The 13,685-nt window shown below is 42.9% G+C and overlaps 1 protein-coding gene across 1 annotated transcript in view; it reads right to left on the bottom strand.

The window, feature by feature from the left end:
• The window catches only part of LOC124004849 (serine/threonine-protein kinase D2-like), a 57,729-nt gene extending 47,371 nt beyond the window's left edge, over window positions 1-10,358 (bottom strand). Inside the window, exon 1 of the mRNA XM_046313677.1 lies at window positions 9,380-10,358. Within this exon, the coding sequence (XP_046169633.1) occupies window positions 9,380-9,706 (327 nt within the window). The 5' untranslated portion in view covers window positions 9,707-10,358. The remainder of the gene's footprint in view (window positions 1-9,379) is intronic.
• Window positions 10,359-13,685: the final 3,327 nt, after the last annotated feature.

The raw sequence follows: 13,685 nt of genomic DNA, 5'->3' as shown, positions 1-13,685 counted from the left end.
TCTCATGGTCTGAGAGTCCTTTAGGTGCCTTTTGACAAACTCCAAGCTCCAAACTGGTTGTACTTCTGGAAGGTTCCCCCATCTCCATAGTGGAACTGGAGACCTGTCAGAGTGACCATGGGTTCTTGTTCACTTCACTGACCAAGGCCGTTCTCCCCCGATTGCTCAGTTTGGTCGGGCGGCCAGCTCTAAGAGAATTGGTGGTTCCACACTTCTTCCATTTAAGAATGATGGAGGTCATTGTGTTCTTGGGGACCTTCAATGCTTCAGAAATGTTTTGGTACCCTTCCCCAGATCTGTTCCTCGACACAATCCTGTCTCAGAGCTCTATGGACAATTCCTTCGACCGTATGTCATTGTTTTTACACTGACATGCACTGTCAACTGTGGGACCTTATATAGACCGGTGTGTGCCTTTCCAAATCATGTCCAATCAATTGAATTTACCACAGGTGGACTCCAAGTTATAAAACATCTCAATGAGGATCAATGGAAGCAGAACACATCCGAGCTCATTTTCAAGTCTCAGAGCAAAGGGTACTTATGTAAATAAGGTATCTGTTTTATTTTTATAAATGGGCAAAAATGTCTAAAAACCTGTTTTACTTTGTCATTGGGGGGTATTGTGTGTAGATTTATGAGGAAAACGCTATATTTTATACATTTTAGAATAAGGCTGTAAAGTAACAAAATAAAATGTGGAAAAAGGGATCTGAATACTTTACGAATGCACTCTATATTTCAGCAATTCCATTTACTTTTGATACCTAAGTAGAATTTAAAACCAAATACTTTTAGAATTAAGTAGTATTTTACTGGTGACTTTCACTTTTACTGGAGTCATTTTCTATAAAGGTATGACAATTGGGTACTTTTTCCACCACTGGGTGTGTGTGTGCGTGTGTATGTAAGTAAACGGGTGACAGAGGTAAACAGGAGATTGTGTGTGCATGTGATCACGTTCCCAGGCCCATTCCAGAATGGAGGTGGAAACAATGGCCAGGCCAGGAACTCTCAGTCGCAGCTGTGTGTGTGTGTGTGTGTGTGTGTGTGTGTGTGTGTGTGTGTGTGTGTGTGTGTGTGTGTGTGTGTGTGTGTGTGTGTGTGTGTGTGTGTGTGTGTGTGTGTGTGTGTGTGTGTGTGTGTGTGTGTGTGTGTGTGTGTGTGTGTAGAGATGGCCCACCTGTCCAATTCGCTACACCTCTTCCTGTTTACAGTTCCCCATTTCAATTGCAGCCTTTATTGGTCTCGGTCTTTCTCCCTCTTTTGCCCTTGTGCAAATCTTTTTCACTCCCTCTTCTTCTCTCCATTCCTCTCTATGTGAGGTAATCTGGTCAACAACACGCCGTGAGACTCATTCACTACAGATACCACTTTATAGAGGGCCCATAAGGGAGTAGCGAGGGTAGCCACTTGCTGCACGCTAGACTGAGGATCAGACACACATTCAGACACACATTTTGAAACCTAAGTAGCAAGGAAACAAGGTTGAGTTAACAGTAGCAATCTGTGATCCTGATAGAGCATGTGAAACCATTTTTCTCTCTACCCCTTTTGCCCAACGGAAATACAGGAAGACAATGAAGGGTGTTTTCTTAGTGAATAACTATACCAACCATGGGTCTGTGGGAAGTTCAAACAGGCAGCAGGTATTACAATCATCTGACATGATGAACCTATGGCGATAACACTCCACTGACACAGTCAAGCCTCGACAGGTCGGCCGTCCCCAGTCTCACATGACAAGGACAATTAGTAAACAGGTTATTGGTCTGAGAGTTAAGGACCCGTTAAATAGACACACATCCTGGCAGTGAGACTTGACTGGCTGATGAAAGACAGACAAAACGAGGGACAAAATAAAGCTCACAGTCACATGGTGCCGTAGTAGGCCGAATGGGTTTTTGAGTAGGGCTGTTACTTTGACCGAGTTACCGCCACAACGGCGGTCACGGGTCATGACGGCAGTCAAATTCCACGTGACTGTTTAGTCCCGGTTATGAGGCTTCTCCGAGCTCTGATGCTGCTGATGGTCATTTCTCAACTTTCCTGATATTAAGCACATTGCTTATATTTACAACAGGAGTATCGCCTACCTGGTTGGCATGACACTGAACGACGGGAAAAGCATCCTCCATTCGGTAAGTGTATAGACTACATGTCATTTTCCCCCCTGCCCCCGTTTCGAGACAGTTGCATGATAATAGCCTAATAGTTATCAACATTTTAAGCTAGGCCTCCCGGGTGACGCAGTGGTCTAAGGCACAGTGCTAGCTGTGGTGCGGCTGGCTTCTGGGTTGGATGGGCGCTGTGTCAAGAAGCAGTGCGGCTAGGTTGGGTTGTGTTATGGAGGACGCGTGGCTCTCGACCTTCACCTCTCCCGAGTCCGTACGGGAGTTGCAGCGATGAGACAAGACTGTAACCACTACCAATTGGATACCACGAAATTGGGGAGAAAAAAAGGGGTCAATTTGTATATTTTTCAAACATTTTAAGCTAAAAGTTTTGATCGGTTGCGTCAGCCTCATTGCTTAACAAGGTTTTTTTGATGCCGAGTGTTTGGATTAAATTTGGGATCTATCGCATCCCACAACTGTTCCAGACTACGCTTGACATATTTATTTCTCACACAGACTAGGGCAACTTTTGCACTATGGGGTAGATTGACATAGGCTAGTGCTTTTGCTGTTCGTTAGGCCTTACTCATCTTGTTGGCTGACGAATAGTAAATGTAGACAGTTCTTCCAATATCTTCAATATGCACCTCGGAATTGGACAAGGACGCGTAGAGTTGCGTCCCCGATGTGTCCGTCTTCACATGTCGCCTGTGACAAAGACCTGGTCACGTGACAGGCATTGGCTAATAATAATTGAGCTATCTGAGAGAGCCATGTAAATGAAAAGTGCTTTGTGGGAATGCAGCCGGGAGAAGGGAATTACGTTTATTATATTCAGCCCAAGGGCAAAACGGCCACTGGCCACAAAAGGCAAGGATTTTCTTTTTAGGGGGCTCTACGTCCACACAATGGGGATGTCGCCGGAAAATTCGAGGTATTATCAGGTGCTTGTCAAATTGTGAATGAGAGACTGATGAAGTGTGTGGAGCCTGCGCAAAAAAAAAACAAAGCAGAGCTCATGCCTTTTATGCAACTATTTTCAAATCATCATTGGAGTCGCATCACGCAGACTTAGAATGTATAATAACCCTAAACATATAACCCAACTTTTGTAGAACAACAAGTCACATTAATAACTCTAAATGAAGCATATAAGAGGACCTGTTTCTTTGTTAACCGCTCAACACAGAATAGCTGCATGTGCGCACTCCCTCAAATCATTTAGAGAAAATATCCTTTCCATTTTACTCAGCCATGTTCAATTCTATTCTTCACACTACGAAATAATGTAAAAACAATGCCACGGGATTCTAAGCTAATCTTGTCTGCTGAATGAACTAGTGTAGCCCACAGCCATATGGCATAGCCAGATCAGGGCCTAACATAAGGACAACTCTGAGGACGCTATCCTGTTCTTCTGAAATAGACTACATTTCCTTTATATCATGTTTCATTAGACCTGTCTAAAATAAATCATGGATTTATTGTGACGGTGTAGGCTATATTACATGGATTTATTGTGACAGTGTAGGCTATATTACATGGATTTATTGTGACGGTGTAGGCTGTATTACATGGATTTATTGTGGCGGTGTAGGCTGTATTACATGGATTTATTGTGGCGGTGTAGGCTATATTACATGGATTTATTGTGGCGGTGTAGGCTGTATTACATGGATTTATTGTGGCGGTGTAGGCTATATTACATGGATTTATTGTGACGGTGTAGGCTATATTACATGGATTTATTGTGACGGTGTAAGCTATATTACATGGATTTATTGTGACGGTGTAGGCTATATTACATGGATTTATTGTGACGGTGTAGGCTGTATTACATGGATTTATTGTGGCGGTGTAGGCTATATTACATGGATTTATTGTGGCGGTGTAGGCTATATTACATGGATTTATTGTGACGGTGTAGGCTATATTACATGGATTTATTGTGACGGTGTAGGCTATATTACATGGATTTATTGTGACGGTGTAGGCTATATTACATGGATTTATTGTGACGGTGTAGGCTGTATTACATGGATTTATTGTGACGGTGTAGGCTGTATTACATGGATTTATTGTGACGGTGTAGGCTGTATTACATGGATTTATTGTGACGGTGTAGGCTGTATTACATGGATTTATTGTGGCGGTGTAGGCTATATTACATGGATTTATTGTGACGGTGTAGGCTATATTACATGGATTTATTGTGACGGTGTAGGCTATATTACATGAATTTATTGTGACGGTGTAGGCTATATTACATGAATTTATTGTGACGGTGTAGGCTATATTACATGGATTTATTGTGGCGGTGTAGGCTATATTACATGGATTTATTGTGGCGGTGTAGGCTATATTACATGGATTTATTGTGACGGTGTAGGCTATATTACATGGATTTAATGTGGCGGTGTAGGCTATATTACATGGATTTATTGTGACGGTGTAGGCTATATTACATGGATTTATTGTGACGGTGTAGGCTATATTACATGGATTTATTGTGACGGTGTAGGCTATATTACATGGATTTATTGTGACGGTGTAGGCTATATTACATGGATTTATTGTGGCGGTGTAGGCTATATTACATGGATTTATTGTGACGGTGTAGGCTATATTACATGGATTTATTGTGGCGGTGTAGGCTATATTACATGGATTTATTGTGGCGGTGTAGGCTATATTACATGGATTTATTGTGGCGGTGTAGGCTATATTACATGGATTTATTGTGCCGGTGTAGGCTATATTACATGGATTTATTGTGACGGTGTAGGCTATATTACATGGATTTATTGTGACGGTGTAGGCTATATTACATGGATTTATTGTGGCGGTGTAGGCTATATTACATGGATTTATTGTGACGGTGTAGGCTATATTACATGGATTTATTGTGACGGTGTAGGCTATATTACATGGATTTATTGTGGCGGTGTAGGCTATATTACATGGATTTATTGTGACGGTGTAGGCTATATTACATGGATTTATTGTGACGGTGTAGGCTATATTACATGGATTTATTGTGACGGTGTAGGCTATATTACATGGATTTATTAGACTTTTTAAAATGTAGTTGATCCATTGGTCTGCATCAGTGGCTTATAGGCTATGCGTGGAAGCCAGGAGATGCTAAATGTGTTAATGTGAACGGTCAATTACCGTGAGACCGGCAGTTATCTATGAGGAGACGAGCTTGAGGATTCACCCAAATTCCCACTTCTCAACTGGTGCTTGTTTACAACATTAAACTTTCTAGCATACATCCCTGACACACACACACACATATATATATACTGTAGATAGTCCCGTGTGGCTTTACAGTAAGGCCAACCAAAATAGGGGAACCCCATATTAGCAACTGACCAATGGGAAGCGGGGTCATCTCTATGAGTCAGAGTTACCCTATGAACCTCAGCAACACACAGGGAGTGGAGGCTCTATAGACCACAATTGTCCTGAAACAATGAGAGAGCTCTATCCAACAGTTAGCACCAAATTCTCCTACCATACCTCTTCTCCCACCAACCCCAGAGAGAGGGGGAGTGCCTTGGGGGAAAATGTGGAGGACGAGAGGAGGGGATGGAGGTGGAAGAGGAGGATGTGGATCGCCCCCGACAGAGTGGACTCCAAAAGGAAACATGCCTCATTTCCTCCTCTTTATCCCTCAGACAATGGGCAGCAGGGAGAGGGATGGATAAAGGAGATAGACAAGGGGATAGGGAGGAGGAGTGGAGAGGAAAGGAGAGGAGGAGAAGAGGGAAGAACTGATGTGAGAAGAAGAGAGGGAAGGATAGGGGAGAGAGGTGAGGATGAGTGGGAGGGGGGAGGATGAGAGGTGAGGATAGCGGGGAGAGGTGAGGATAGCGGGGAGAGGTGAGGATAGCGGGGAGAGGTGAGGATAGCGGGGAGAGGTGAGGATAGCGGGGAGAGCGAATAACAGCGTTGAGAAGAAGAGAAAGGGAATGAAGGAAGGAGAGAAGATGAGCGTAGGAAGAGGGAATGCAATGATGCCTTTCCACAAATCACTGAATAAACCATCAAGTGTTCTGCTGTTTCAGGGTTGAACTGACAGATAGACACAGCCTTAGTGTTAAGGTCTTATTTGTTCCTATTCCACTCGGAGCAGGGGCTGGGGGCAGGGAAAGAGAGTTGTGCTCTTACATACTGTAGGCTCTGAAGTTAATGGAAAAACGTTTCAAATGGAACACAGGGAGGCTGACTGGCTGTTAAATAAACAGAGAGTAGCCTGGCCATGGTGACTCAACATTTCTGACTGAGACGGACGAACTGGAGAGGAGAGCCCAAAGGAATGATTGAAGAGCCGTGCCAAAACACTCGTACTCCTGACACACACGTATGCGTACAGTCATAAAGAAGGCTTAACAGCGCCTCTTTCCCCTCAGGAGGTTGAAAAAGTTTGCTGTGGGCCCTCAAACCCTGTGCGGACAGACCAATACATCTCTGGGACCAAACTCCGTGCCATCCAGGACCTCCATATCAGGCGGTGCGAATAAAAGGCCTGGAAAATCATTAATACGTGTCACATATCAGTTTGCAAACAATGTCCAATAAAGAAATACTTGAGTTATTAAAGCCGCATACAAACATGGTCTCTTTTTTGCTTTCTTGAGTAAGGCAGCTCCAAAATGCAGGTGTTTCAGCCAAGCTCAGTGCTTTCTGTGGTGGTGGGGCAGCCAGCAGAAAATATGTAGTGTAGGGGTTGGTAATGTTCTCTACTTGCGCCGTGTTGGCTCAGTGTCCCGTCACTGCAAAATCTACAGGTAGAGCTATAAAATTCAAGCCCCTTGGGTGCTGCCATAGAATTAAATGAGATGTTCCCATCCAAGAAGGCTCAAGGTCATTGGCCACAGATAAAATAACGTCAAATCACATATCTACGGAAGCTTTGGTCCAGCGCCGTCCGGGTTAGGCCGGCTGGGATGTCCTTGTCTCATCGTGCTCTCGCAACTCCTTGTGACGCCTTCAAGTTGACCTCAGTCGTCAGTTCGACAGTGTTTCCACTGACACATTGGTGCGGCTGGCTACCGGGTTAAGCGAGCAGTGTCCAGAAGCAGTGCGGCTTGGCCCTCGACCTTTGCCAAGTCCATAGGGGAGTTGTAGCAATGAGCCAAGCTCGTAACTACCAATTGGATATCACAAAAAAGGGAGTAACTGCATGGGCTAGAAAAGTTTGAAAACATTGGCAATGCTGTCAATCCAGCATGCTGACTGCCGCGTTCAAAACAACTGGAAACTCGGAACTGGGAGATCTCAGACTTTAGTGAGTTCAACTGGGAACTCGGATAAAACTGGTAAAATACAGAAAATTATTTTTAAAGGTAATCCAATTTCTGGCCTCTTTCTAGAGCCTACAAGAAGGACAGCCATGTCACCTTCCTGTTCAAGTGAGCACAGCAAAACAAGGCGAGTCCAAAAATGTATTGTATTCTGCTGCATAAATTATGTAATATGCCTGGGAGATATGTATACTGTCGCTAAGAAAGTAATACTAAGTGTTGTGTTAGTAGCCCCTATGCCTCACCCTAATTTGGTCCCTTTCCCTGTCATAATTTAGCCTACTGTTCTGACTTGGTGGTGCACATGTAGCCTCTAGGCTGTTTTAGAGAAATGTAATCACCTAATATAGTAAGAGCTTTCTTATATGCCCCTTTATTTATCCTATGGTTCTGACTTGGTGTACAGAGAAAATACTTTAAGAACAAATAGTTATATTGACTACGTCCGTCCTACAGTATCCCGCTCGTTTAAATTTTACCTTTATTTTACTAGGCAAGTCGGTTAAGAACAAATTCTTGTTTTCAATGACGGCCTAGGAACAGTGGGTTAACTGCCTGTTCAGGGGCAGAACGACAGATTTGTACCTTGTCAGCTCGGCGATTCGAACTTGCAACCTTTCGGTTACTAGTCCAACGCTCTAACCACTAGGCTACCCTGCCGCCCCATTAATGTCTTAATCCAAATTACGGATTGCCTCTTATCCGCTCTTATCTGCTGAGTTGTACTGAGTTTGTACAACTCAGTAGAAACCACATTTGTTTAAACAAGTCAGCCATATCAGATACGTTTTATTTAAAGGCAGCAAATGAGGCTGAATGAACTGTGTCGCTGCCCGACGAGGCTCTCCAGGTGTAGCGGTGGTAAGGATTCACTTTATGTAGGCCCTAACAGTTTGTGGGCACCGTTTGTCACGGTTATAGCATAATTCATGTATTGTTTAGTCTTGTGAAGTGGCTTTGCTGTCAGGCGTCTAAAAAAAGAAAACATTGATATTGATTACTGCATTATTGGGTTTAGAGCTGGGAAGAAAGGCATGTCACTGTACAGATGCAAGTGACATGAAAACTTTAAACTTGAGTGGACACTACAGTATTCTGAAGGGAGAAAAGGAGAGTCCTAGCATCACATTTACAGTCGACAGAGACTCATACAATTGGCGTTGGGCTGGTTTTGTTCCGCACAACAATTACAGATTGGAAAGTAGTGGTGGAGGCTGAGGGAGATTCGTTCATGGCTAATTTTTCAAGCTCCCACTGGCCAACCTCCAGTGACTGGCTTTGGAAATCTGGTAATCTAACCATCTCAGAGTCTAATTGGCTGATAAAAATCTATGCCTCTTATTCAAGGCACTGATTTGCGGATAATGTTCTCCTGCTGGCTGCTGCAAAATGGCCGCCTTGCTTCTTCTCTGTGTTTGTGTGTGTGTGTGAGAGAGAGAGAGACCGTTGGAGAGCAAAGGGTGGCATACAGTCTCACTATTACTGTTATATCACTTAGAGCTTTTCAGCGATTACTAAACAGGTAAACACGAAAAATACAAACACATTCTCTCACACACACAAACGTGGTCTCAGGGCAAATATATTATTCTGTACGTACATCTCACACACACACACACACACACACACACACACACACACACACACACACACACACACACACACACACACACACACACCAATGTAGTCTCAGGGCAATTCGTATTATTCTGTACTTAAAAATGTGTCACAACACGTCTCAAACACGCAACCTTTGGATTGCTAGACGGTCGCAGATTAAACCCACCCATCCTCCCTGATCAGCCTTCCTACTTTTGTTTCTGTCTAAAGTAACTAGACCACTAGTAGGTATCATACATCGTGGAGATGCTCAGACATACGTCAAGTATGTTTCCTATGGCTCTAAGGCCAGGCTGCACACACAAACACACACACAGCATGTGCTCTCACCTTGATGTCTACGATGGAGCAGGCGATCTGTTTGACGTAGGCTAGGTCAGCGGTCTGTGGCAGCAGCACTGACTCTCTGGTCAGCCCGATCTGGAGGATGAAGGAGACCCCTGCCGGGATGGGGGGCACGTGGGACATGGCAACCCCCCCAGGGCCCTGCCCGGCCCCCAGGTCCACAGGGGGGAAGCCACCCTGAGTAGAGGTGGGAGGCACAGCCATGGGGGTCCCCTGCTGCATCACCACAGAGCCTGGGGGTGAGGGGCCCCCTGAGTGGAAGAAGACCTGGGACAGGGGTCCCGACGACATGCAGGGGCTGGCATTGGCCATCCCTCACCACACACACACACACACACACACACACACACACACACACACACACACACACACACACACACACACACACACACACACACCCTCCCTCAGAGAGCAGGACCGTGAGGATGTGGACACGCTGATCCACACACAAACACACTGCTACAGAGTCTCTGTCCTGTGTCCACCCCTTCTCCTAGAGGAGTCAAGAGGAGATCCCTATACAGGAAGCACTGCTCCTTCCTTTTTCTCTCCCTCTTGATTTTTGTGACCTGCACTCACACTTGTTCTTTCATTGTCCCGGCAAGGCAAGAGTGAGCGACAGACTTAGAAAAACTTCTCCCCTCCTACCTCTCCTCCACCCCTCCTCCGGTGAAGAAGTTGCTCTGCAGATGAGAAAGTCCAAATTTTTCAATGGAAACACTGAGGAAGGAGAAAAAACAACAACCAAAAGTTTGTTGTCCTACACGCCAACCTGTACAAAAATAGCTTCCTTGAGCAGGAAACTGAGAGAACGAAGGAGAAAGACAGCCTGGTGGGGCTTTTCTTTTGCGCTGTTTCAGTTTCAGCCGAGTTAACTATTTTCTGTAGAAAAGCAAGACCGAGACAACTACGTGAGGATACCTCCCTCTCCCCCTCCCCTGTCCTTTCTGAACTTGCCACAACCAAGGAGGAAGTGATATGACTGACACTGCTCTCTGCCAATGGGAGGGGAGGGGTGAGCTCCGCATAAGCCCATGTCAGTCCCTCCCACTCCCTGGTCTCCTCCCAAGCTAGCAACCCCGCCCCCTTCTCTCTTTTTTCTTCCTCTGTGTTTAAACGTTGAGTTAATTCTTCTTGTTAACTCCTTCTCTGACAGCTGGCCTCGTCTTACTCTAGCCTGAGGGGGAACTGCTCACACATATGTCTCTCTTTCTTTTGAAACACTATCACTCTTTTCTCCGTGGCTTTGCATTTTTGTTTCTCTCTCCTCTCCCCCTTGGCAGTGCCAACGACATATACAGGTCTCTCTCTGATTCTAATATAGGACCGCACCTTCAGTGCATCTACCGTTCTACTCAGTGAAGTAGAACGGAGCTGTAAAAAATGGGAGTAAAAACAGAACTGTAAACATCGATTTTGGTATGTAACTAACTAGCGTTATTACTTTTGGTAGGTACTCTTTGTTGAATGTTTGCTCAACGTCTAATAGCTTATTATGAAAAACTATTATTTAGATATATTCTAATTAGCATAATCTATGGCTAATAGATTGAGAAGTGACCACAATAAACCTACTGTAAAAAAGCACATTCTTATCAGCGGTTGTTCTAGAGTTGTGTCCCACTAAAGGGACATGCATCCCTCAGAGTCTCTGACATCTTCATCATAAGACTGATCCAAGGTCAGTTTTGATCTTCATCACATAAGTAATACAACGGACCTTGCTAGTCTTCAGGAAGGGGTGACGCAAGCTTGATATTTCTGAGTTGTATTCTCCAGAGCATGGGTAGCAGGTGGGTGTCACGACTGTCATGTTAATGTGACTTTTTCATGAACAATCCTTTGGTCACTTGCTTGCTGTGGGTCCTGTTGTATGTTGTCCCAGAGACCTGTAAAAACGGTCTAGTTCATTCCGGTTCTGGACAGAAGGCAGGTGAGGGAGAGAAGAGTGTATTGATTGGGTTGTTCCACGAAATGAGTCCCTTTTGGGGAGTGTAACATTTGATGTTTACAAATGTTCACCAAATGTTTACATTCTGTCGTAAAGAGGACAGGACAAACTTAATAAAAACATGTTTTCCCATCTCAAGACATGTTACATTTTTAAATAAATGACTTGCAAGTGACAGGGTTGACCATTTCATCTTATATCAGTTCTAAATCCCCTTGTGACAGGAGGAATGTTAAAACATTTTAGCCTGTCGATCTATTGGCAACGGGGTTGACATATTATGCTCAACTTGCTCAGTTTTATACAACAACAAAACACCAGAAAACAGCCAAAAAGAGTACAACCAGGTCAAGATTTTACACTATGATTTGATGTTCAATATTTCTTTTGAAAAACTTTATTTTAAGGAAGTTTCACGATATTAAAATGTGAGTTCAGTTCACATAACATGGTTGAATTTAAAATGAGGGCCAGGTTGTTGTTGTTTTTTTAAATCTAAAAATGAATCACAAATAAACGATAATCTTTAGAAATGACTTTGTCAAAGCAACAAAATAACTAGGGCTTTACAATGGTGAAACCTTGGGAGAAATGTTGGGGTTAAGTGGGTTTAAATCCTATAGAAGTCTCAGATGGTGCACAGAGGGACATGTCAAAATGTTGAATTTTGGCATTTTAGCAAGAGTTTATTCACACATTGTTTTTGCATTTTCATGTGTATATATCACAAGGGCACTTCATTTAATAACAGGCTTTAAAAATTCAATTTTGGCGCAAAATGTCTAATTAAAATGTCAAAAGGGACTCATTTTGTGGAACAACCCTACTATGTTTCTATACAAGGAACATATGAGGGAAACCCTGGATCATTAGGTTGATAATTAACATGTAGTTATACAGCAAAGAATGACAGTTGATAAGAAATAATGAATGACAATATTGCTCTCAAATTCACTGTACAAAATCGCTTTTTTTCCATTTGTCTTTAATGACATACAACACGAGACCCGCAAAGTAAACAAAACCAAAGGAGGAAAATCTGTCATTTGATACAAGCTAAAATGCAGTTCAAAAAATATATATAATAAAACAAACTCAATAAAAAGCAGGTCTCTTATCCCTTGTAGTTAGAGGAAATTGTTTGAATGCAGCTTAATATGATATACAAAATATCACACAGTGATAAGTTGCTATTAAAAAAATAAAAACACAAAGAAACGAGTCCTTTACCTTGGCCTCGGACTGATCACTTTTCGATGTTTTTCGTTTTTTTTGTCATTTTTTCAGATTTGTTAACCTTTTTTATTTTTTAAACAAGGTATACATTGTCATTATCAATCACAAGCAAGTTCTAAGCCTAGCAAAGAATAATGATTTCACTTGTGATACTACAGTATTCTTCCATAATAATTATAATCAAAAGGGGGAAAAAAGCAACAAATAAAAAATGAAAATGGACATGTACACCACATAACGGCAGCTCCAGTCTTTTATCATTTACAGTCATTTTTATTTTCCTCTCGCTTTGTTTCATTTGCCACATTGATTTGTCTGTTCTCAGAAGAGGGACATATTTGAGCGTCTCGGGACCAGTCTATAGCTCAAAGCTGCAGACGTACATGTAGACTGACTGACACAAAGACACTGAGTGCAGAGTTCATCCAACACACTCATGCCGTCTCAATATTTACGTGAAGGGAGGAGAAATGGCAGTGAGACACTTCAGGTGTCTGGTTTCCCGATAGCGATGGAATTTAGGTTTACAAGTGTTTTAACAATCCATCGTTCCTACAACGCCCGAAGATGTAACATGCGTTTCCCAAAACACAACGTAGAAAGAACGTTCGCCAAGTGCGTTGTTGGAGCATGTGTCAATACTGGTAGGATCGAAAGAAAGGCAGCACTGCTCTCGGATCAGTTCTGTCTATTCATATCTTACTTTAACATTATAATAATTTCACAATACTGACAACGGATCAGCTCCTAGAGAGATTATCACCTAATGGCTGCAAATATTGAGGCGGCATATTCTAATGCTTACACAATAATAATGCACAAATCAGAGATTTGGCATATCATTGCACACATTACATATCATGAAATGTATCGAGGTAAAAATTGCACAGTAGGCTAGCCAGCAAACTAGAACTCAATTGATTGAGCATGAAATTGATTTGAATCTGATTTGAGACCTTCTGATGATAAACAGGCCTATATACAGTGCCTTCAGAAAGTATTCAGACCCCTTGACTTTTTCCAATGTTATGGATTAAATAAAGAAAAATCCTCAGCAATCTACACACAATACTCCATAATGAGAAAGCAAAAACAGGTTTAGAC

The sequence above is a fragment of the Oncorhynchus gorbuscha genome, linkage group LG19 (assembly GCF_021184085.1).
Source record: "Oncorhynchus gorbuscha isolate QuinsamMale2020 ecotype Even-year linkage group LG19, OgorEven_v1.0, whole genome shotgun sequence".
Taxonomy (NCBI): Eukaryota; Metazoa; Chordata; class Actinopteri; order Salmoniformes; family Salmonidae; genus Oncorhynchus; species Oncorhynchus gorbuscha.
This window is presented reverse-complemented; position numbering and strand designations above follow the sequence as displayed.